The sequence below is a fragment of the Corapipo altera genome, unplaced genomic scaffold (genome assembly GCF_003945725.1).
Source record: "Corapipo altera isolate COAL_440 unplaced genomic scaffold, ASM394572v1 24, whole genome shotgun sequence".
In the NCBI taxonomy this organism is placed as follows: Eukaryota; Metazoa; Chordata; class Aves; order Passeriformes; family Pipridae; genus Corapipo; species Corapipo altera.
In genome coordinates, this window is record NW_020884903.1 from 3,802,197 (window position 1) to 3,824,531 (window position 22,335).

General features: G+C 39.5%; 1 protein-coding gene across 2 annotated transcripts in view; it reads left to right on the forward strand.

Moving 5' to 3' along the window:
• Positions 1-22,335, forward strand: part of GNAL (G protein subunit alpha L) — a 188,678-nt gene that overhangs the window by 48,375 nt on the left and 117,968 nt on the right. Inside the window, exon 1 of one of the 2 annotated variants that reach the window (XM_027650999.1) lies at positions 20,960-22,035. The exons of the other annotated variant lie outside the window; for it this stretch is intronic. Coding sequence (XP_027506800.1) covers positions 21,957-22,035 — 79 coding nt within the window. The 5' untranslated portion in view covers positions 20,960-21,956. Of the gene's footprint in view, positions 1-20,959; positions 22,036-22,335 lie in introns of those variants that run through there. 2 annotated transcript variants of the gene reach the window in all.

Sequence of the window (22,335 nt, forward strand, 5' to 3'; positions counted from 1 at the left end):
CCCTGAATAAGGGGTAGTATTAGGATAAAAAGGAGAAGATTATGCAAAAGAAGTTCAATAACTTGAAATCCCCATGTTGTGAGAGTTTGCTTGGTTTGTTTTGAAAGCCAGTCCATTCAAATTAAAAGCAGACAAAACTAAATTTGGTTCAAAGTTGGCTCACCTCAGGTTTCAGCAAGAGCTGTGAAAGCCAAGTTTAAATTGGGACAGGAAGGGAGGGAATGTGGTCAATAGCCTTAAAGTTGAGCATTTTAAATAGGAAATCTGTTTATGCCTCCAATAGCACTTGCTGTTCTGATTTGTTTAGAAAAGCTAAAACAATTCAGAACAGTGGAGTTGCTTGAGGCTTTTCTGGCTGGGGTTGAACTAAACTTTGTCAGAAATTTAAGCTCATCTCCAGGCTTTGATTCATCCAGTTAAGTGCTGTAAGTGATTCCTATCTTGATTAAGGCACCATCTTGCCATTATTTTCTTCATTTTCCAATATTGAGCAAGGCATCGATATTTCCTAGTCTTAAGACTACATTACATAACTTAGTCCATGTGCTTTTCTAAGAGTAGTTCTGATTTTATTTTAAATACAGAAATACTGTTTCAAGGCAGTATTAATAACTGTAATATGGGATCACGAAAAGTAAGAATCACAAGAGGGTTTTTAGAGGGAAATATACTGATATTTCTCACTGCTGAAATGTGGCAGGGTTAGTTTGGCTTATTTTTGATAGGACAACCAGAAGAAACTCTCACTCAGAGAGATGAAAACTAAGGAGAATATAATTGCTAGATCAAGATTTTTGTCTGGGATAAACACCCTCTCCCTCCAAAAACATGCACTGAATTTTCTATAGGCAAGGCCTTTGCATTATTTATTATATTTCTTTTCATTCTTTAGCTTAACCTCCTTCTCCTTCCCTCATTCTTACATCTCTTCTTCCCCTGCCCCCACCCTAAAATGGCAAGCTTTTCAACAGCGCAGTTCTCATAGCAATCTGCTGAACCATTGAAATGCTAGAGACTTAAAGCATCATCTTTGCTGGTTCACTAATGCTCCTAGCTGGATAGTTCATTGATTTATATATTACATCATGTTTATATATGTACAATTTATATAATTTGTGCAGTACATTATATTTATGTAATTCAGGCAAATAGTGGGGACAGGAATTCTATTCAAATCACTGCATTAGAAATCCAGGGGCTGCTGATGTGGAAGAAAATAACCACATCCTTTTCTCAAATAACAAAACTAAATCTGCAACTAACAAATCTGGCAGAAAGAATATATACATATGCAATTGGGATCGATACATCCCTAATTCAGTTCATACCAAGTTGAATTTCATACATTTACTACACGTGAAGCTCTCAATACAAATCAGATCTTGCATCTTTGGGGCCACTTTGCAAATTACTGATCAGAATATTTTAGGTATCTTTAACATAATCATAGACAAAACTCAAGACTCAGCACCTCTTTCTAATCTGACAGCTGTAATGAGAAGATGTGCTGCGTGTTAGGAGTCATAGCCCAGAATTTGCAGTCCAGATGTGGAGCACTGACAGGAGTTGTGATGATAGTTCATGTTTTTCCAGAGTTTTATAAAAGTCAGTGAGAAACATGAGACATGTACACATGCCACCTTTGCTCTGTCCCTAATAAGAGCTAGCAGCAGTTTGGACAGTTTTGTGGCGATACTGCAGCCACCCTCCAGCTCTGTTGAATGGTGTGGGGAACAACTGGAGTAAGCTGGCAGAGCTGGAATTGTAATGTGATGCAGAAGATCATGCATATGTTATGAAAAAGATACGATTTCATAAATCTGTCGGCAGTGAAGGGGAGGTGATGTTGGTTTGTAGGCTTAATGAGACGTTAGTGAAAAGTGTATTGTTAGTGGCATAGGAGTGAAGAAACTGTGAAATTTGTCAGGTATTTCATTCTGCAGGGAAGAACATGGTACATATTGACAGCATTTAGATTTGTAGTCCCTGAGTACCAGGAGTCTAGCACCAGGATTTTCTTTGGGTTTGCCCTAGATTGTGAAACACATGTTGATCAGGGAGGGGATTAAAAAAACTACATGAGGGTCAAGGCTTTTCTAAAGAGCAGCCAAGTCCCTTATATTCCCTCTTCCCACCACAGCCAGCAGCCCTGCTCCCTTTCCTGGTTTTACCAGTAACAAAGAGTATGACACTCACATTTGAAAAGCAGAGAGGTGATCTTAAAGAAATTTAAAAGGAAACTTAAAGGAAAGGGTTACTCCAATCTTGCATTCGAGGGAAGGGAATATGGAGCTGACAAGCATTCCTCCCACTAATATTCCTCTTCTGTCAAATACCTGTATTATTTTCTTTGTCATCTGGATTCTCTGCATCTGGATATGGATCTTCTCTGTTCTCCTTTCTTCCCTCCACCTGCACTAAATTTTCCTGCAGCTGAGCATCACCCTTTCATTCCCATCATTTTTCACTACAGCTCCAATCGACTTTTCTTATTACCTCTTTTCTTTACTCTTTTAATTTTCCTAGCCCTGCAAACATGTTCATGTATGCAGTTTTTCTTTTCGAAAGTAATTTGATTCTTAAGAATTTTGTTATGTTCTGCTAGCTTTTCTTCAAAATAAAAGTATACAAATGTCAATTGTAGCATTTTTTACTGGTTTTCAATTTTCTGCCAGTCATGTTATGTAAACTGATACTGATTAACTGATTAAGCCACGTTCAAATTCAGTGCTTAGCCAATCTCTTCCATCCATTCTGCTCAAGTGAAAACTGATAAGCTGGAAATTCATTTGGAGATGTAGTTTTTGCAGATACACTGTCTTGTGAGCATAAAGCATGTGCCTGGCTAACATTTGGACTCAAAATCTTGTTTTCTCTTTGCTTTTTTGACTGTACAATGAATGCTATATTCTAAATCCAGAGGGAAGTGTTGAGATAGAGAACGATTTCACGATCTGAGCCATGGTTTGAAATGTCACCTTCATATTGCAGGAAAAAAATAGCAACATTTAGAAGAGTTAAATTTGGGAGGGGAAAGAAGAAGTTAGCTGTATCTCAGATTTACATATGCATTTAATTACAGATGTTCAAGTTAAGAACATTTATCTTACCAGTTTCCTCTCCCTCCTCTTGCCTCACTCCCCAGTAAATGTCTGAACTTTGGAGTAATCCAAAAAAATCCATATATTTTATTTTGTTTTCTGATCTGTTGGAGAAGTGCCCTTTTACATAGAAGAACATTATCTGTTCACATATCACCTTGGAAATTTGACTTTGTGGGGACAACGAGGACACATTTTCATTTTGAGGGGTTGGTAGCTGCTAAATGTGTAAAAACATTCTTAGTTCTAACCAAGAACAATCTCCAAAGTTTCTCTTTGTGTAATACAGTTAATGATGCTTTTGTTCTTTCTGACGAAGCAATAAACACAGACAAAGCCCAGCTTGGATGCACTGATCTGTTCCTCTGGAAGAGGCAAGGGCTTATCTTGGCAACACAGTTTCTGCAAAGGGAAATAGTGTCTCACTCATTTTCTAGAATTCTTTGAATGTGTTTGGAGAGTAGTGATGCAAAGACAATCAGCAGGTAATTTCTTCATGTTTCAAAGGCCTTTCACAAGTTTTATTGGGGGGGCTAACTAAGTAACTGAAACTGTCACAGAGAAAATGACAGAGTATTCTCATGATATGAATATTTTGTCTGTTTATCTGTTTAACAATGGATTTATGAGGAAGTTTTATGTCTTTATATATCTGACAGTAGGCAAAGAAGGTATTTTGGCTACACAAATCAAGAAAAGGCTGAGGAAGTTGGAATGGGACCAAGCTAGGGGAATCAGCTGGAAGATTTCTACATTTTCAGAGAGCCTGTAATTTTGGCACAGATACAGAAAATAAGGATTTGGTGTTTTGTTTTTGAGACATGTAGTGGTATACTTGCATTTCTTTTTTTTTTTTTTTTAATAGTACAAAATTTTCTCTTTTTAGTGTCCAAAAGCAGTTAAAACACCTGTGACCACAATTTAAGCTCTCCTCTCAAGAACTCCATTTGCTTTTTACAGCTCTTCATAGGTTTGTTTTGGGCAGATCTCAGCCTTTTTTGTCTATGATGATCATCACTTGAACAATTTTAAATTTAATATGTGTGGCAAATGGCATTTCAGTTACTCTTTCACAATGGTATTCACATTTCTGCTTGTTCAGCATCTCACTTGCACATTTTCCCTGATTAATGCAGTTCTGAGGTCTGGCCAGGTGCGTATTTCTTCAGTTTTGGTTTCTTTTGAGGTGTTGCATGAAATCTTCCTCCATCTCACAGTTATCTCTGTTACCTACTTACCTTCCAAAGCTTTTTTGGAATTAAAATTTTGCCTTAAATACTCATATTAATATTTGCCTTCATACCTGCACTGTTGAGTAACATACAAGCTAGAGCTGAAACAAAGAATCAGTAAACAGATTAGAGATGTCTCTTAAAATGTCCGTAGTTTAAAATTCAATACATATGCATCCATAGATTGAGAGAGAAAATTTGGAGCTTTCCTTTGATATCAGTACTAGAGATTCTAGAGATGGTATTTGTAGAGACTATTTTGGAAGAGGGGATCAAAAGAATGTTGAAATTAAATATTAATGAAATCAGGAGGTATCTAGGAAAAATTCTGCCACCTCCAACCTCAGTGGTTGTCAGGTATTCTTCAGAGATTAAGAAAAAATTTGGTGGCTGATGAATGGTTTCATTTTTTTAAAATTATAAAACCTTGATTGATTGCCATGTTGGTTGTCTCCTTATGACCTAATTTACCTTTCCTCTTTTCTAATTCAGATCTTAGTCAGAATTGCATAATTTACTAAGTACTGCAAATATAGATTCGAAATGAATTTCTAGGTGAGGTAGTTATGTCTCAAAAAGAGAAGGAAAAGAGAGCTGCACTTCATCAGGAACAGGGCAAGAGGTCACAGGCTCAAGCTGTGTCAGGGGAGGTTCAGGGTGGACATCGGGAAGAATTTCTTCACTGAAAGGGTGGTCAGGCATTGGAACAGGCTGCCCAGGGAGATGTTCAAGGAATGACTGGGCATGGCACACAGTGCCATGGTCTAGTTGACATGATGGTGATCAGTCAAAGATTGGACTGGATGATTTGGAGGTCTTCTCTAACCTTAATGATTTTATGATTCTACTATTTGGGTATTAATGAGTCCATATCTATATTAACTTGTCTTCCTCAGGTCTGAATGAGTTTCTTCATATGCTGCCTCAAGTCATCTCTGACCCTCAATTCTTTCCCCTTCTGCAATCTCATGCTTTTTAGTGTCCTGTTGTTTGAAAGGAAGTCACCTGGAACAGTAGATCATAACCTGTTTTTTAGCTGAACATTGGTTGAGAAAACTACCATTTTTGTTCATTTGCGACATTTGGGCTCTTTTAGTCACAGAACACTTTGCAATGACCTGACTAAATCCAAAACAATTAAATTACCCATATTTATCTTCTTAAAGGGAAGTCTGTACCCAAATCATTGGCATCATTGGAGACTCAGGTGATACTACAGATAAAAGATTAACCTTATGATGTGCAGCATGATGGTATAACATTGATGACAGATATACTGTGCGGGAAATGAACTTGTGAGATCTGGATGCTTTGAGGTTAAAGGACTTCCCTGGAAAGCAGAAGAAACTGGAAATGGAGAAACAGCAGCAGGGGCATGGGGGAAGTACACTTCTTAAGAAGCGTGTATGTGGCTGGAATAGTGACACAGTAGGGTAATGGGACACCTGCCAGTTCTGTGGTGCTATAATGGATGGTTAGGTAGGGAACTACTGTTTACCACAAGTTTTAGAATACAGAGATTTAGTAGGTGAGGTCTATATTCACAGAAGTCATTGTCTTAAGGTTATATACCTCGGCTTATTAACACCAGAACTTCAGCTGCCACCAGTTTTGTCAAGGTGACCACACTAAATCAGAACTAACTAAATGTTCGGCGTCAAAGTCTTGTAGTTCTGAAGCACACTGTTGAAGTCTTCTTCACAGTGTGATCTCCTGCCTTCACTGTGAAAGCTTGCCTTGGTAAAAATAGCTTGAATGTGTAAATACAGCTCCAAGATGATCAGTTAAAATTCTCACACTGTACAACATTGCATTCTTCAACCTCATAGCGTGTTTGGCATCCACCTTTGCACTAGAGGTTGTGGCTAAATCCCCCAAACTAACTGATGATTTGTTATTTTTCCCTTTCATTTAGGCAGAGAGCTTAAGGAGCAACTGTTGTAGAAACTAGTCTCTTTTTTTGCATTTGAGAACCCACAATGGACAGCACTAATGGCACCTTAGAGCAATGATTTGCTGCTCTCCAGTTTTTGGCATAGTATTCAGCTTTACTGTTATAACTGAAGTTATTTTTAAGCAGGGGAAAATTGAACAAGAAAACAAAAACATTGCATGCAACTTGAGATCTTGATTTTTTTAATATGATTTACAGCTTGAAGCCCCTTTCATGTGTTCTGCAGAAACCACGCTGCTGTGAACGGGGATGCTCATCTTTCAGCTAGAGCAGGCCACATGTCCTGAAGTGTCTGTGGAAGAGTCTTGGGCAGTATAGTCCTTCCCTATCTAATGATAGGCATGTGTCTTCTGTGGCCAGAGTACAGACTCCTGCCTCTCAAACTAGATATGCTTTTGGTCCCTGAAGGAAACGTATAACTACTTGCTGTCCTGTAACCAAAGCGTGCCAAACATATGGTGGGGGAATATTTTTGGACCCATAAGGCATTCCTTTCACTGTGGAGGAAGGGAGAGAACTGCACAGAAGGGGTGACTGGAACAGGTCCTCTCTGGTTCACTCCTTCCTCCCACGTAGGGGAAGAGAGAGGAGGGCTTCAAGGCTGATGCTATCTGTGTCTTGAACTAGGCTTTTAGAGGGGACACCCCTTTGATGTGCTTTGCCAGTGACTCAGCAACCATACTCATATTAGTATGGCTTCACTGAAACCTGTATTTTAAGACAGCTTTAGAGGTGCCTGATGTTGCCCTGGTCTGAAGGCCCCTGTTAATTTTTATCAGAAATAATGCTTTTAAGAGAATGATTGATACATTCTGTTTCACGGACCTGTAGCACAATTGTTGATGCCATTTTGGCAACAGCTTTTTGTGCACTAAGGGGGATTTGTCATCTTCTTGCTACTGTTCTGGGGCTTGAAACTGTAAAGAATGACACAGCTAGTGATCTGCAATAAAATTCAGGTTGGTCTTTCCTTCTTTAGAGAAATGATTTATAAATGTCCTTGTTGCCAAGCACTTCATAACTATATAAGTGGGAGAACCTCTCCGTGATATACCTTAATAGCAAAATTAATGATGTTTGAACTTAAGTCTGTTTGTTAAGACTTCATTAGCTTTCAGCTGACAAAGTGACTGGGGGAAAATGCACTGCAAACACATGAGTTGTGCACTGGGGCACACCGGGAGACAAGCAGGCAGCTAAAGCCCCTATAGCACTGCTTTCTCACTATTAAACTGCTGTTGTTTTTTTCATGAGTTACATATCTTCTGGGTTCCTTTCACCTTTTAGTTTATGTCTGGACTGGATATGTTTATTGTTTTAAAGTCCACATGTGTCTGATTACCATGGAAAAGTGTTTGTGCATGTGCGTGTGTGCGTGCGTGCGTGTGTGTGTGTGTGTGTGTGTGTGTACACCTTTTTTTTTTTTCAGGTTTCTGTAATGTGTTTTCATGGCTGAGGATAAAACATGTGAGCTATTTTTACACAGCCATGAGTCCTTAAAAAGGCCTTGTTTAGGGTTTGGTTTGGTTTTGTTTTGATTTTGGTTTCAAACTGTCTTCTTCCTAAAAACCGAAATGTGACTGACTTGGAAGCCTGCTAACCATTTTGCTGTGTTGATGAAGGGCAGTCCCTATATTAAACTTTTTAATATCCTGCAGCAAATTTTTTCCATTTTTTAGGGCAAGAGTGGAATTCAGTGCTGTGTATTACAGTACTGGATTTTATTTGCAGAAGAGCCCCCTTTTAATGAGAGTAAATTCCTAGAACTAAGAGACAAAAATCATGTTTTACTGTTTTTACTATTTGGCATGTCCTCAGACAATTTGTTTGTTGTGCTGGATCATCACGGGGTCTGTTAGATCATCTAATTGAAAAAAAGAGAGTTTGTTGTCCTGGAACATCTCCAGAAGTTGTTTGTTCCACAGCCAAGCCCCTCCTATGCTCTAACTCTGAGATCATCACCATAAGTCATGTTTCTTATGTTTAATTTATTTTCCTGTTACACACTTGGAATCTAAAAATTTGTAATGAAACATATGAAACAAAGTGTATTTTAAAAATAACAATGTAAATATGTCTCTATGGTTAGTCACCTGGCCTTCAGCCTTAGGTTGAAGGTTACTCATTCTGTACTTGAACAGAAATGCACTGATTATCATTGCTTCTAAGATGTTGGTAAGGTACTGCAAAATGGGGAAAGTTTTTTAAAATATATATATATATATACACTTCGCTTTGTGGAAAAAAATCAAAATGCTTTGCTTTCCATGTTTGCACAGCTGTTTTTTCAGGAACAGTAGACACCTCACAACATGCTCTGTCTATTAACATCAGGCTTGCATTGTATATACCTTTGCTTTTGTTCACAATGTCCCAATTTTTTCCCTCAGCAGCTTTAATCAAGTTTTTCTTGAAAGTATATTTGAGGCTAGGGTGTGTCTGTTTTTCTGTTGTTCAGGATCATTTAAAACCTAATCTGCCTTTTAAAAAGTGCACTGAGAAATGGGGTTGCTCTTTAGAATTTCATATAGTGATCTGTAAGCAGAAGTTTTTCAGGAAACGGGAGTCTTACTTACTGCTTTTTTTGAGAGAGATTTTTATGCCCCATAAATCAGGAAGGAGGGTTTCAAAGGGCTAGTTCCTATCTTTATGTAATTACATATGCTGTGCAATCTTCTGAAATGTGTATCATCTGTATCAAAAGAGCTGACACCTCTTATGAGCATGAAAAGTCGGAGGGAGGGGGTTTCAAAGTTTATATTGTTCTTTTACGATGGTTATGAGTTGTCACAGAACTGTGTGAAATCATCTATATGATTTCCTGCAAAACTGATGCTGCTGGCACTGATTGTCACAGTGGACAGCAGGTATTGAAGAGGCCTCAAGCAAGAAACTACAGAACAGAGGGGTGGTTTTGAGGAGGGGGAATTTTTTAAAAAAAGAAAAGAGATATATTTATCAAAGAAGGCATCTATAAGAATTAGATAATGTAAACTTTCATAAAATAATACGTTAGTCTTGACAATTAGACTTGGAAAGCAAGTAAAGGAGATCAGGGTGCAGAAAGAAAAGGAAGGTGGTATTGCTTAATGCACTTACTTCCTATTCTAAAGATAGCTATCTAAATAAAAATGTCAGTGATATTACAGAGTAATTGTAGACAGGATGTATTCAGTCTACCTGACTTTGCCTAGCTGTTCACTGAAATGAAACAAGGCATGGTATGATCAGCACTTTCTCTGTGTTGCTGTGGAAAATTGTATGAACCCTCATTGGTGTCTCTATAGGTTTTCTGGGCTATTGTACTGAATCCTATTTGCTGCAGATTTTTCAAGCTCAAAGCAAAACAGTTCTGTGTGCCCAGCTCTGCCATGCCTCTCAGAACACCTGGAACAGTTCATCTTTGGGCTGTCCAACCCGTCAGGAGCTAAAGATTAAAACTAGAGTGCAGCTGCTGTTCCATCGAGCAGCCTGGCGAGGGAACAGCTTCTTCGTGTAGGTCATCTAATCACTGGGCTGTCATTTTACAGTGTAACCAGTCTTGCTAAACATATGCTGACTTTGAGTAGCTTGAACCTAAGTCTTCTGGCATTTTTATGCAGATAATACAGGTCCTTCTTTTTCTGCCACCCTTTTTACCCCAGAATGGGAGTACCTAAGAGTAAGGTCCATCTTGCACACTGAAACTGCATGACAAAGCCTGCAGTAATTGCAGGTGGATTCCAATCACTTGAGCATATTAACAGATTCTGTGACCTTAACATCCTAATTTCATGTTTGAAAGTCGTTCCTTGTGTGTTATCATAAGTTTGGCTACTCTGTGGTATAGGTCTGTCTGTGTTCTGCCTTGCAGGATTTTTGAGGACATGTATGCCTGCTCTGTAAGTGGGTTGATATGGTTTAATATTCTTTAATACAAGTTATAGAAGTTGGGATTAATAGTGAAAAAGAGCTCAAAAATAAAAGTAACAAAAATGCAAAACAAAATGGGGGATAGAGCTGCAGAATGATAGCTAAAATTTCACAATGTCCATTGTAATTTCATTGCAGCACTCTATAGTCATCTTTTTAAAGTTTCAAGCTGATGTTTATGTAAAATAATTCAGTTTGGGCATATGCATTATCTAGTTAACTTCATAGAAATATGTACAGATTTTGAATAGTCTCTGTCTTGCATTTTGATGAAAGGTTTGGTCATTTGGAGAAAAAATGTCTGAAGTGTGATTCAGGCAATCTTTACAGGCCTAGGATCCTAAGGCAATTTCTGGTGCATTCACCAGACTTCACAGAAACTCAGCCAGTGAAGGTGAATACTCTGACAGCATTTGGGCAGTGGGGAGTCCATGATAAAGCTGATGGATTGATTATGACACTAACTTTAAATGAATTCTCTTGAACACTGCTAGGCTCCCAGAAGAACTGGTAACCAGTAGCAGGCTGCTGCCATCATCAAAACACTTTTTAAATCTACACTCCATCCCTGAGTTGCCCTCCTAAAAAGCAGTGCTGCGACTTTGGGCTGGATGAGTCATGCTGCTGCACCACCAGTGCCCAGGGCAGCAACAATAAGGCCTATCTGAGTTACCCTTCCAGGTCAGTTCAAAGAACTGCATTTAGTTTAGTTTTCTGGTGAAGTAAAACCTAATTTCTTAATGTTAAACTTGCCAAGGGATTGCTTCTGAACTTATATGGAATATATGCCACTGACACAGCTCATTCATTCACTCAGACATGGGACAGGCACACAGACAGAGCAAAGGTTTGGTTTTAGTGGGTTTTTTTGGGGGGAGAGAGGGGAGGTGAAGGGGTAATGGAAAGAAAGAATGATCCTAAAAGCATAGGAAAGAGAGCCATAGGAGGTAATTTCATACCAAAGGACAGAAAATCTTAATGTGTACATATTTTGTCAGTAACAAACCAACAACATACCTATTACCTTAGATTTTTAGTTGCATAATTCTACATGGAGAAGAGGGAAGCTCTTGCTTTTCATTTTTATTTTAAGGAAAATTCAGGCTTACCTCGGTGTGTTGATAGGTAAATGCTAATTTTCATATGTATTGGCATCAGTGCACATAAGGCATTTTATTCAAATTTTACTAGCTTGTAGTTGTGGTAGAATTTAGAGGGGGAGGAATTTAAAAAGCAAAAATGCCAGCTCTTTTTAAAAAAATAATTTATTATCACAATCCCTGTAGTGAATACATACAGAGTAGTTTACAGTTGAAGCATTTTCATTCTTTCACCTTTAGCATCGCTAAAGTTGGGGTTGCTTTCATGAGATGTGAGGATGTGAATTGCTTGCCTATATGGATTTTCTCATTGCCTGAGGTCATTGGATGGCTTATTGACCAAACTGAACAGCACTGTATTGAAAGAACTATGCCTTTTGAGTGAAGAAAAGCATTAAAATACATTAGCATTAACTTCTTAAGAAAAAAGGTGGGTTCATAAATACCACTAAAAATGATGAACCATCAGCAGAGCTGCTAAACTGCATGCAAAAGCTCTTTCATTTGCTGGTGACCAGCAAGTTTGACTGGTCACCAGCTCTGCACCTTTACTTTTCCAAGTTATCAACACATCATTGAGAATACGCTAATTTTGGCTTCCTGCCATGCAATGCAGCTCCTCAGCTGTATTTCCTGCCAGTAACCTTTACTTCCATTTCACAGTGATTTCTGGGCACTGATTATTAGATCTCTAGATGAACTCACCTTGAATCCATTTATAATCTGTGAAGCGAAATAGACATTTCAAGGGAGGAATTGATTAGATAATAATCTAATAATTTTTGTAATTAGATATATTGAACATCCATGTTAGAATGAGATGCATTGCACCCCACTTTTGACTTATAAGATTCAGTCTTTTGCTGCAGTTGCTTAAAATTGTTATTGATGATAGAGTTTTGCATAATGTGTACAGTTTTAACCCTTAAATCAAGGTTTTCATGTACCAGGTAAATAACAAATTTTAAATTGAAAAACACCAGAGTGTACATTTGAAATAGAGAAAGCTGTAAAAAAAAAAAATTTACATTATTTTGGTATTGTGTAACAATAATAAAGCATTGCTTTGCTTAGTTTATAAGTAATCCAAATACTTCCAGAGTATTGCTCAGTATAAAGAATGACTTCTTAAGTTACCATCATGATTTCAACAACAAATAGAACAGTCATCTGCTAGATTTAGTTCATAAAATTTGATATTATAATTTTTAAAAAATCCTTTAATAGTTATGTAGCATTTGTATTTTTATGTCTGTCAATATTTTGAATTTTTGAAGTGCAGTCTATCCATTCAGTATTTTTCAAAAAGACATAGAGAAGAATCATAGAATCATAGAATGGTTCAGGTTTGAAGGGACTTTAAAGACCATCTAGTTCCAACCCCCTAGCCATGGGCAGGGACCCTTTCCACTAGACCAGGTTGCTCATGGCCCCACACATGTTCAAGAAGTTCCTGGCAACAACATGCCATACATGTAAACTCCAACATTATGTAATGTACATTGTATACTAACACTAATTCAGGTTTCCATAGGGAATTGAAATTAATAAGAGTCTACAGGAAGGGAAACACAGAATTTGGCAGTACTGGAAGTATTTTACCACAGCACCATTTTTTTGTTAATCTTTGGCTGTGTGCTCTGTGCAGTTAACAGAAGTCAGCCATTGGCTCATGCTATAAATCACATAAAATTTTAGAGATAACATATGGAAAGTAACCAAGCTAAGCTTGAAAATTTAGGCACTTGACTCAGTAACATCTTTTTCTCTTTTCTACTTACCTTCTTGTGGTGCGTAGAGAGAAATAATCTAACCATTCAGAGAGCTGTAAATAGCAGAGAAGGTAACTTGGGCTGGGAAAGCAGTATGGTAAAGGCATGAAGGGAGCCTGAGGAGATTCACAGATTAGTGGAGAGGCTATTGTTTGCTGACACAATAGAAGGAACAGGTTCCAAAAGGTGTGTGGACGTCTGCCATCTTCTGCCGCCTTTCCCTCTGCTGGATGGGACTTCCATGGTAGAAACAGCAGCTCACCATGATGAGGTGGAAGCATGATGAAAGGGACCTCTGAATCCCCAGGTCCCCTCTCTCCCCTTGGGCAGTTGCACTGCTCTCTCAGCTGGACCAGTCTGGCTGTTGCTGTTGATTTCTGCAGTCATGCTCTTACCAGAGCCGGGCTGTTCTGGTGGCTCAAAACTATTGATTTCTTTCATGTCTCATTTGCACATGGCTCGCTGCATCTCAAGACAGAATTATTAGATTAGGTGAAACAGTTCAGATGGTAATATATTAAATATTTTTATCTAGTCATGGGAGAGGTCTCTTGTACTTCTCTGGAAAGCAGAGAAGTGCCTTTGATTTCTGTCAGGGAAAACCAATGGCCCTCACTTGCAATTCTGAATACAACATTGTCCCCAACAGCCCTTTGCAGTGTTCTTGCTGTAGGAGAAACCTGCAGCCCTTGTGGCCCAGGATGACAAGGTGCAGTATGTGCTTCACCTGGTCATTGCAGGCAATTGTGGGGATCCCTGGTCTGATAAATCCTGCTCCTCCTATTCTCCTCTGATATCAGCCTTCCAGTCTTACCTTCTTCATCCCTCTTCTCTGTTATCTCTGCCAGATTGTGTTCATTTCTCTTGAATGGAGGTGAACGAGTGTCAATCCTGTTTTCCACAAATTCCTGTGAGTATAACAGGAATACTTTTCTTTGTATGAGGAATACCTTATTTGATATGTTCTGGGGCTCCAATTTGGGGTGGGTTGTGGGGCCGGTGGTTCCTTTTTTGGATTTGTTTTGTTTTCATGGTCAGTCTGACAACTCATGGTCATTCTCAGATAAAATATATCCAGAAATTAAGCTTTCAAAGGGGAGGAGTCTATGATGGTATACACATGCAGAAGAGCTGCATCTGAGATGCATAAGCAACTCAAATTTGGGCATTTGCTGTCTATTTCATAACTATTTAAAAATAAATGACATAGAATAAACTTCTGTCATCCACTGTGTGCCTCTTGCAGATGTAATCCTTGAATCTTTCTGAATGTACAGCTGTTCATTCCTAAACACACTATAAATTGTTGCATGGACCACAAGCATTTGAATGGTACTGTGCAGTTTTAACCTAGCTTAATGTAAGTCATTTACATGTTGAGACAGAGCATCCCTGTGTGCTTCTTCCAAGCTCTCTTCTTTGTATACAGTGTTACACTGGTTTGCATTTCTGATAAATGTTTGCAGGGTTTGTCTGTTAATAGCTGGTTTTCCCTACATGAACAGGCAGCACCCTAAGCTCTCTAAAGGTTAAGAAAAGATTTGTCAATGAAAATTTATAATGGATGATTTTATTTAAATCAAGTGTTCTCAATTAGTGTCCATGTAAAAGAACTATGTAAAAGAATACAACAGTCATAATGTATTTAATGATCTTTAAGTGGCAGGTTATGATCATATCTTCATTAGTGGTAGTAACTGTGGTGACAGTGTTGTTGACAGGTTAAACCATTTCTTAAGACAATAGCTTTTGTGCTGTTGCATCAGGATGAGAAATGCAGTTCCTGAAGATTTGCATATTGTGAAGAATAGGCTGCAAAGACATGGAAGCATAATCTTGTCATTGTGTTTAGTGATGTGGGTGGCAGATTGCTATAGCTGATTCTGAGCAGGAAGAGTTTGCATATAGGTAGATTTAGAGGCCTCTAAATGTTTTAGGATTGGTGGGCAAATGGGTTGGCTAGGTAAGTGTTGTTTTAAGTTGTTAGATATTCCAATTAGCTATTAGCTTTTTAAAACCCTCTCAGTGTTTTAAAACATATAGTGCAGTGTCTGAGCAGCTGCATTAGCTGAGACTGCTGGATTAGACCTCTTTTGCACTTGTACTATTGCTAACCTCAGACACTGCTGTGATAGTTCTGCATAGCATTGCACTCCATCATTTGGACACTAAGATTTAAAATTTTAAGGCAGTTGAAAGGCATTAAGCTTTATGGTTCCTCTTAAAGAAAAACAACAACAAAAAAGAAACCTCCACAAAACACAAACACCAAAAAACACCCCAAAAACCACCAAAACCAAGCCCAAAAGAAATGTGCCTGTAATTTTGGAGATTGTACGGAAACGTGACACCATTGTTGATCAGGCTGAAACTTTAAACCCAGAGAAAATGTTGCCATATTTTAGGAAGTTTTTTCACATTATGCATTTTTATTTTAAAAACAAACTATTTCTTTCCCAAAGTATGTGAGAAAATACAGATTCCTCATAACTTATTATTAAATAGCTCGTTCCAAAATGTCTGCAAGTTCTGTGGACTACTAAACCTTTCCCCCTTCTTCATGCACACACCAATGCTTTTATCACCTTTCATCCCAAGTGAAATGATCCTGTGAGAAATATTTGCTCCAAAAAGTCTAATTCATGTTATACAAATAGGTGCTGGAAAAAACTTTTGATTTTATTAAAAATAAGATCAGTAAAATCATATGAGTTTGAATTTCATTAACTCATTGTAATTTTGAGACTAGCAGGGAGTAAAGTAAATAAGAAAGCAGCTGAAAAAAGAGAAAAAAGTAGACTTACTTTTCAGAAAAGTATCACATGTGTTTACAATTGTTTTTCCCCTCTCCCACACAGATATGCAGATGGAATAGTCATCTATATAAGTAATGTATCTGCTGTGTCTTCATATCTACCATTTTATCTGTCCAGAGAAATAAATAAATTCATGCCATGAAAGCGTGGAAGTTTACAACATTGCAACATAAACCTGGTTTTGGAAAGGACCGCGTGGGTCAACAAGCTATGTCTATTTAATTATGAGCAAACATGTGAGAGCTGTTTAATCCAAAGTTATCAAAGCTTTGCACAAATATAGCACAGCAATACCTATAGGAAACTTAAGATCTATGTCACAAAAGGCCAAGCGGACCATAGCTCAACAGGTATTTGTTACAAGCAGATGTATAGGTTCAAAAAGTAGATGGATGAGGAGAAAAATACTGTGTTGTTGTTTATTCAGTCAGTTTTGATATTTTATCTGGATTTGATAGTCATGCAGTCAAGCAAAAGCTGTGTTTCTGTGCTAAATATTATTGATATAAATCAGGGTGTGAGTGCATGAGGCTACCCACATATTGGCAACATTATTTCCAGAAGCCAATTTTTCCTGGTTGCTCTTGTGTGTAGTTACATATTGGGATCTTTAAACAGAGCTAGGAAGCAATTACAGAATTCCTTGATTCATGTTAAAGTGGATCTTCTTTATTTGTAAGAATTTTCTGTTAAGGGATACCATTGACCATGCAGGCACACATAAGAATTAGAGCATAACTTTGAGTTTGAATGCCAGTAACTTAACTATGTAAAGACGTTCTTCTTTTTTTTTTTTTTTTGAAAATCAATCATTTGCTGGGATAGCTAAAGCTTAATTTCTCAAGTGGAGGAGTTAAAACAATAATGAAGAAACTAAAAAGTATCTCAACATTTATATAAAGGCAAAGGGGTAATACAAACAAAAATCACAGGTCAGATGTGTTTGTGGTGAATGTTGAGACAGTCTAGCTCGGCAGAATGTTGTCATGACTAGGGGTGGAGGCAGGCATGCTGTGACTGTGAGTGTTTTGCTCAGGCGTGTGCCTCGGAGTTAAAGGTGAGGTTAAGGCACATCTCACATATGTTCAGTGTCTCACAAGTTGGTTTTCTTTCCAGTTTTTTATTCCTGTCCAAATAGGGAAATCATGATAATCAGCCTGAGCATTTACTATTAAATGTAAAATTTTATATGACAGACAAAACCCTTTATAAGCTGCAGACAAATGATTTGGCTTTGCTGTTACCACTCTGCAAGTCAGCATGTAGCAGAGAATCCAGGACATGTCTCCTGTACAGACTTTCCCCATTTTTTGAACATGGTAACTTAGCTATAATTCTAGCTGACTATTTATTGATGAATTCTCTTATAAATTAAGGCAATATTAGCATGTTCTGCCTGGCTTTATTTAAATCTGTTTAATCCTGAGGACTCTCCTAAACATCTGATTAGAACTAATCTCCCACTGCCTTAAAATGGGAATGTATTACTTTGCTCGGTTGGGAAGGTGGGGGGGCTGCAGGGGAAGAAGAGGGGAAAGTGCCCTTGGAGCGTCCAGCCAGGTGAAATTCTCCATAAATTGGGATATTGTCAGAAAAGTGCCTCCTGTTTTGCCAAAAATGTAAGATATCCTGTAACAGTCTTGCAAATTCATCAAACGAGGTTTTCCTTTTGCTTATTGCAAAAGCATCCACGTCATTTTAACAATGTTATTTCATTGTAATATGTAAGAATATTTAAACCACAGGAGGTTACTTAGTCTTTTAAATGCTATTGGGACCTTGCTGGATTTATGTTAGTTTCAATCAGCAGCTTCTGCCTCTGGTACCAACAGGTGGACATGTGTGGAGCGCTGCCATGCGAGTCTCCATAGATAAGGAATGTCTAGTTATAAAAGACAAGTAATAAACACCGGAATTATTTTACCAATAAGAATCTAAAGGGAAACCCTGAGCTGATAGCAATGGACATAGCAGAAGTTCCTTGTTCCCTCTGCTTTCTTGCAGGATATGGATGAGGAATAACTAGCTTGGATAAGGAATAACTAGCTTGAATGAAAGAGGATTGCCCTCTTTCTTTAGTGCAGTCATACTGCAAATCTGCTTTTTACCTAATGCTTTTCCATGCAGGCTTCCCCAGGAGCATCTGCCTCCTGCTTAGAGCTAATCCTTTCCTTCACAAATGCTTTCTCGGGGCAAAAGGCTATCACTGTCATTTCTGTGGGCTGGTGCCTGCGGCTTTTCTCTGGAAAACTTTTCTTTCTCTTCAGACTCCATTACATTTAGTTCACAGTCTTCTCAAAAATCGCTTCACCTCCTTTCTCCCTTTTGCTGATTGTCTGTGCTGCACAGAAATGAGGCAGGTTGTGGTTTGTGGGAGAGGAGTAGGCAAGGGATAAGTTGGTTTATCAGGTGAGTTACATGGTGACAGCTGCCAAGTAAAGGAGTATGGCATGGGAATGGGAACAGTAAACTGTGTCAGGAAGCCAAGGAACTACTCAGAGCATGGCCATGCCCCTTAGCATTGCCTGACCCTCTTCTGCCTAAGTGAATTTGTCCTTAATCCATGGATGTGAAGGTGATTCAGGATCAGGTCCCCAGTCACTGTGGAAATGCATACCTCACCTTCTCTGGCATCTTTCCCATCCTGCTTCTCAAAACAGATGAGCTCCTCTCAAAATTCTTTTAATGACTTTTTTAATGTCATGGGTTTAAACAAAAGGATGAAGGTTAGATTTTTTTAGCATAACATTCACTTCTCTGCAAAGTATGTGCTCTGTATTTTCTGGACTCTTACTCAGTGTTTTTAATACAGACAGAGCCACAATTTTTGTGGTTCCTTGTTCATGTAGCTTATAAAACTCCAAATGTAGCCTTCCACAGAGTGTGTACTTTTGTGTTAATATTTGACATCTGCAGAGAGACAAACTTACCAAAGAGAAAGAATTATTTTTCTTGAATACCTATGCAAATAGCGATTTATTTTTCTCTTTTCAGACCCTAGTTTGATGATGAGGTGGAGTAAAAACCACAAGTGCTGGTGAGTTGCATATCCGGATTCGCAGTGATGGGCTACATGAAAAAGAGAGGCCAGTGCAGAGAAGCAGGTCAGGTCACTACGGTGTTACCCACCTAGTGCAGTGCCCATACTTGGGGACGGTGTCAGCAGAGAGTTGAGACCCTGAGGCAGGAAGAGTGTCAAGCAGGAAGAATCTCTTTACCAGTTGCTTAGATCCCCCCTATGCTTTTAATTACCTCCGTCTTTCCATTTGCTCTTTTTTTGAGAAACGGAACCAAAGCCACAATAGAGGCTGGGTAAAGGGAAGATGGTCTGCAAAGGGTGTGCAGGGTTTCTGTAGAGAAACTTTCTCCACCTCTACCTCATGTTTGCAAGAAAAAGCTCTGCATCAGTCCTGCTCTGGACTGGAGGGGCAAGGAACAACCAGGTCTCTCGAGCTGCATCTGTAGGATCTCCCTGTTAATTCTCACCAGGTTTTTGTCCCTCCTTGCCGCAAACAGAATAGGCATGAGAAACAAAACTGACTTCGTGGCAGGGGTGGCCACCCAGTGTGGCTGTTTGCTTGAACTTGGCTTCAGCTGGTCTGTCAATCCTCTTCCGTACAAGAATGCTAACATGGCCTCACACAAGCAACTTGGGCTCCTCAGCATTCAGCCTGAGGCTCACAAACAGTGCAACATGAGGTGGGAACTCACAAAGGGAAAAAGGAAATAAGGGTGTTTCTGGTTTCCCTCCACGAGGGCTTATGATGTATGGCCTGGTTTCATGATGGGACAGCACCAAGCTTGAGCATGAAGTAGAAGATGAATCTCATTTTTGCACACACTTACCCACTCAGTGTGTATTTATATTTATATATATGTGCATATATAAATATATGTATGTATGTACACATATGTTGCCTGATCTGAAGGAGCAGAGGCAACATGAAATACCTCATTTTCAGGAGGACTAGGAACTCGAGGAGGATCCCACGTTGGTTGCCTGGGAAGAGAGGGGAAGAGGAGGAAGGGTCTCTTTGCCTTTGTCTGGCATTTTGTTTTTATTCCCATGTACAACTTGTACTAGAAGCTGGTTTGGTGAAGCAGCACTGCTGAAACCTTTTATAGAGTTTTAGATTTATCTGTGTGCAGAGGAGACATATTCATGTGATAGCTGTGATTTCTCTCTAGAAAAAAAAAAAAAGCTGTCCCCCAAGGGGGAGAAAATTTCTCTTGTGTTTATTATTGCTTCTAGGATTTTGTAGTTCGATTATGTCAGGATAAGTGCTGTGTTTGGGAAAAGCAAAAGGAGGGTTTGGAATATAATAATTACAGCCAGAAGTTCTTTCTGGGCACAGGTTGCTTGCGCGTGTCATTCTTGAACTGTGTGATCTTTTCTCAGGAGGAAGAGACCCAAAGGGGTCATGGGGTTTTTCGAGGGGGAGAGAGGAAATGAGAAACACTTTCCCTCTTTTGGAGAAAGGTAAAAGCAGGATATACCAGGATCCTGTCAAATTCTATTTATTGGCACTGAGCCGTTTTAAAGCTGGGAACAAATCTGCACCAAAAATCCCAATGTTAGTACGTGCAGGAAGAAAACTGCTGAGGAGAGAAGGGGAAGAAACAAGGCAGATTTAGCTCCTAGTTCTGATTGACACTAGCCAGATTCGGGACCTAGGTCTCAAACTGAGGTATTTACATAGGAAATAAATATGGCTACACAAATCTTGTGCATCATAAATTATGGCTTCTGACACTGAAGAACTATGAAAATTCAGACCCAGGGAGTGATTTCTAACCAAGACAGTTCAGTTTTGAGCCCTCACAGTGCTGTGCCAGGGAGCAAACATGACTGCTCTTCACAAAAGGTGTTCATCATATATCCTGTGTCTGACAGCCTCCAAAAACAGCAGTCATCCTGAATTGGGCTTCTAAACCTATCTGTATCTCAGGTGCTTTTTGCCTCTTCAGGCAGGAAAATATCAATAGAAAAAAAAATAGTCTGTCCTAAAAAATGCAGCTCAGTAATGCTTAAAAAATGCATATTTCAGACTGGCAGATCCTGTCAATTTTTATTTGTGTTGCCTTCCTCCCCACCACCACTTCCCCCACCTATTTAAGAAGGAAGATAAAAACAGCTTCCAGAGCCTAGATCAAGGAGTACCATAAACCCACATATCTGGCACTCGAATTCCAGAATCTCCTGAAAACTCCAGGTACCCAACCACAGGTGGAGCAGTACCTGTTTCTTTTCTGGGTCCTGCCCTTTTCACCTTCCTCTGGTGTGTGCTCAAAGTAGACAGTACCACTTTCAGCACTTCCAACCATTAAAAGAGAGTCACTGAAAAAAAAAAAACTAAACTAAATCCATCTGCTTGTAAAACCCAGTTTCTTTTTTGCCACCATGTGCATCTCAAGACTTTTTAGATTAAAATGCTGTTTTGTTTGATTGAAGTTGATGGCAGTTTCTCTTTGTTTTCAGTTGAGACCAGGATTTCACACACATATGTAGCTATCAAAATACTAATTTTTAAGTAATCCATCTTTGGAAGTATGGGGGAATAATAATATTTGGAGATAAAAGCTGAAAGTATGTCGGGATTTCAGAGTCATGCCTATCCTTTTTCTAGTGCTCTTGTGCCTCAGTGTATCAAGGATCACGTTTGAGTTGTGCAGGTGGTTTCTACCCAGTGGAAGTTTAGGAGGAGCCAGGTGCTTTACAGCTGCTTTTGCATTGAGATGCCAGTTAACAAGGCAAGAGATTTGTAGCAAGAAGGAACAATTATAAGGTTGTCTAGCTTGAAGTTTCATTTTAGGACCTAAGATGGAGGTAAATGAAGGAACAAGGATACGGTTTCTTTTTGAGATTTGTTGTTGTGGTGATATGTTATCACGTTCAGATTAAACATTATCATGAGCTGTTTGGACAGCTTCATTTTCTGGTTCAGCTGATACAGTTTGGAATATTCAATGGAAAAAAACGGCCCGTGTGCTGCTGTGACAAGTTGTGGACAGGGACATTTTGTTTGTTAAGAAGGCGAGGCGGGGTGTTTGTGCCTGTGCGTGCCCTCTATGTCGGGGTACACGCGGGCAGCCCCCCCGCAGACCCCACCCCGCTGGCACGGGCAGGCTGCCGGCGCTGCTCCCCCAGGTCAGTCACGATGGCAGCCACCACCTGGGCCGTGCCAGCCTGGGATTTCAGACCCAGGAGTGCCAGCCCTTGCTCTGGCAGCGGCCGGGCTCTTCCAGCACCGCCGAGGAACGCGGGGAAAGATCGGGAAAAGGCCCCCTGGCTCCGCGGGCGCAGCGCCCCGCAGCCCCTTCCCCTCCTCCAGGCCGCGGGCGGGGGGCCCAGAGGCCGCAGGTCCCGCGGAGGCGATGCCAGATCCAGGTTTTCGCGGCGGCAGCGCTGGCGGGGCGCGGGGGCCGCGGCGGCCGTGAGGGGCGGCGG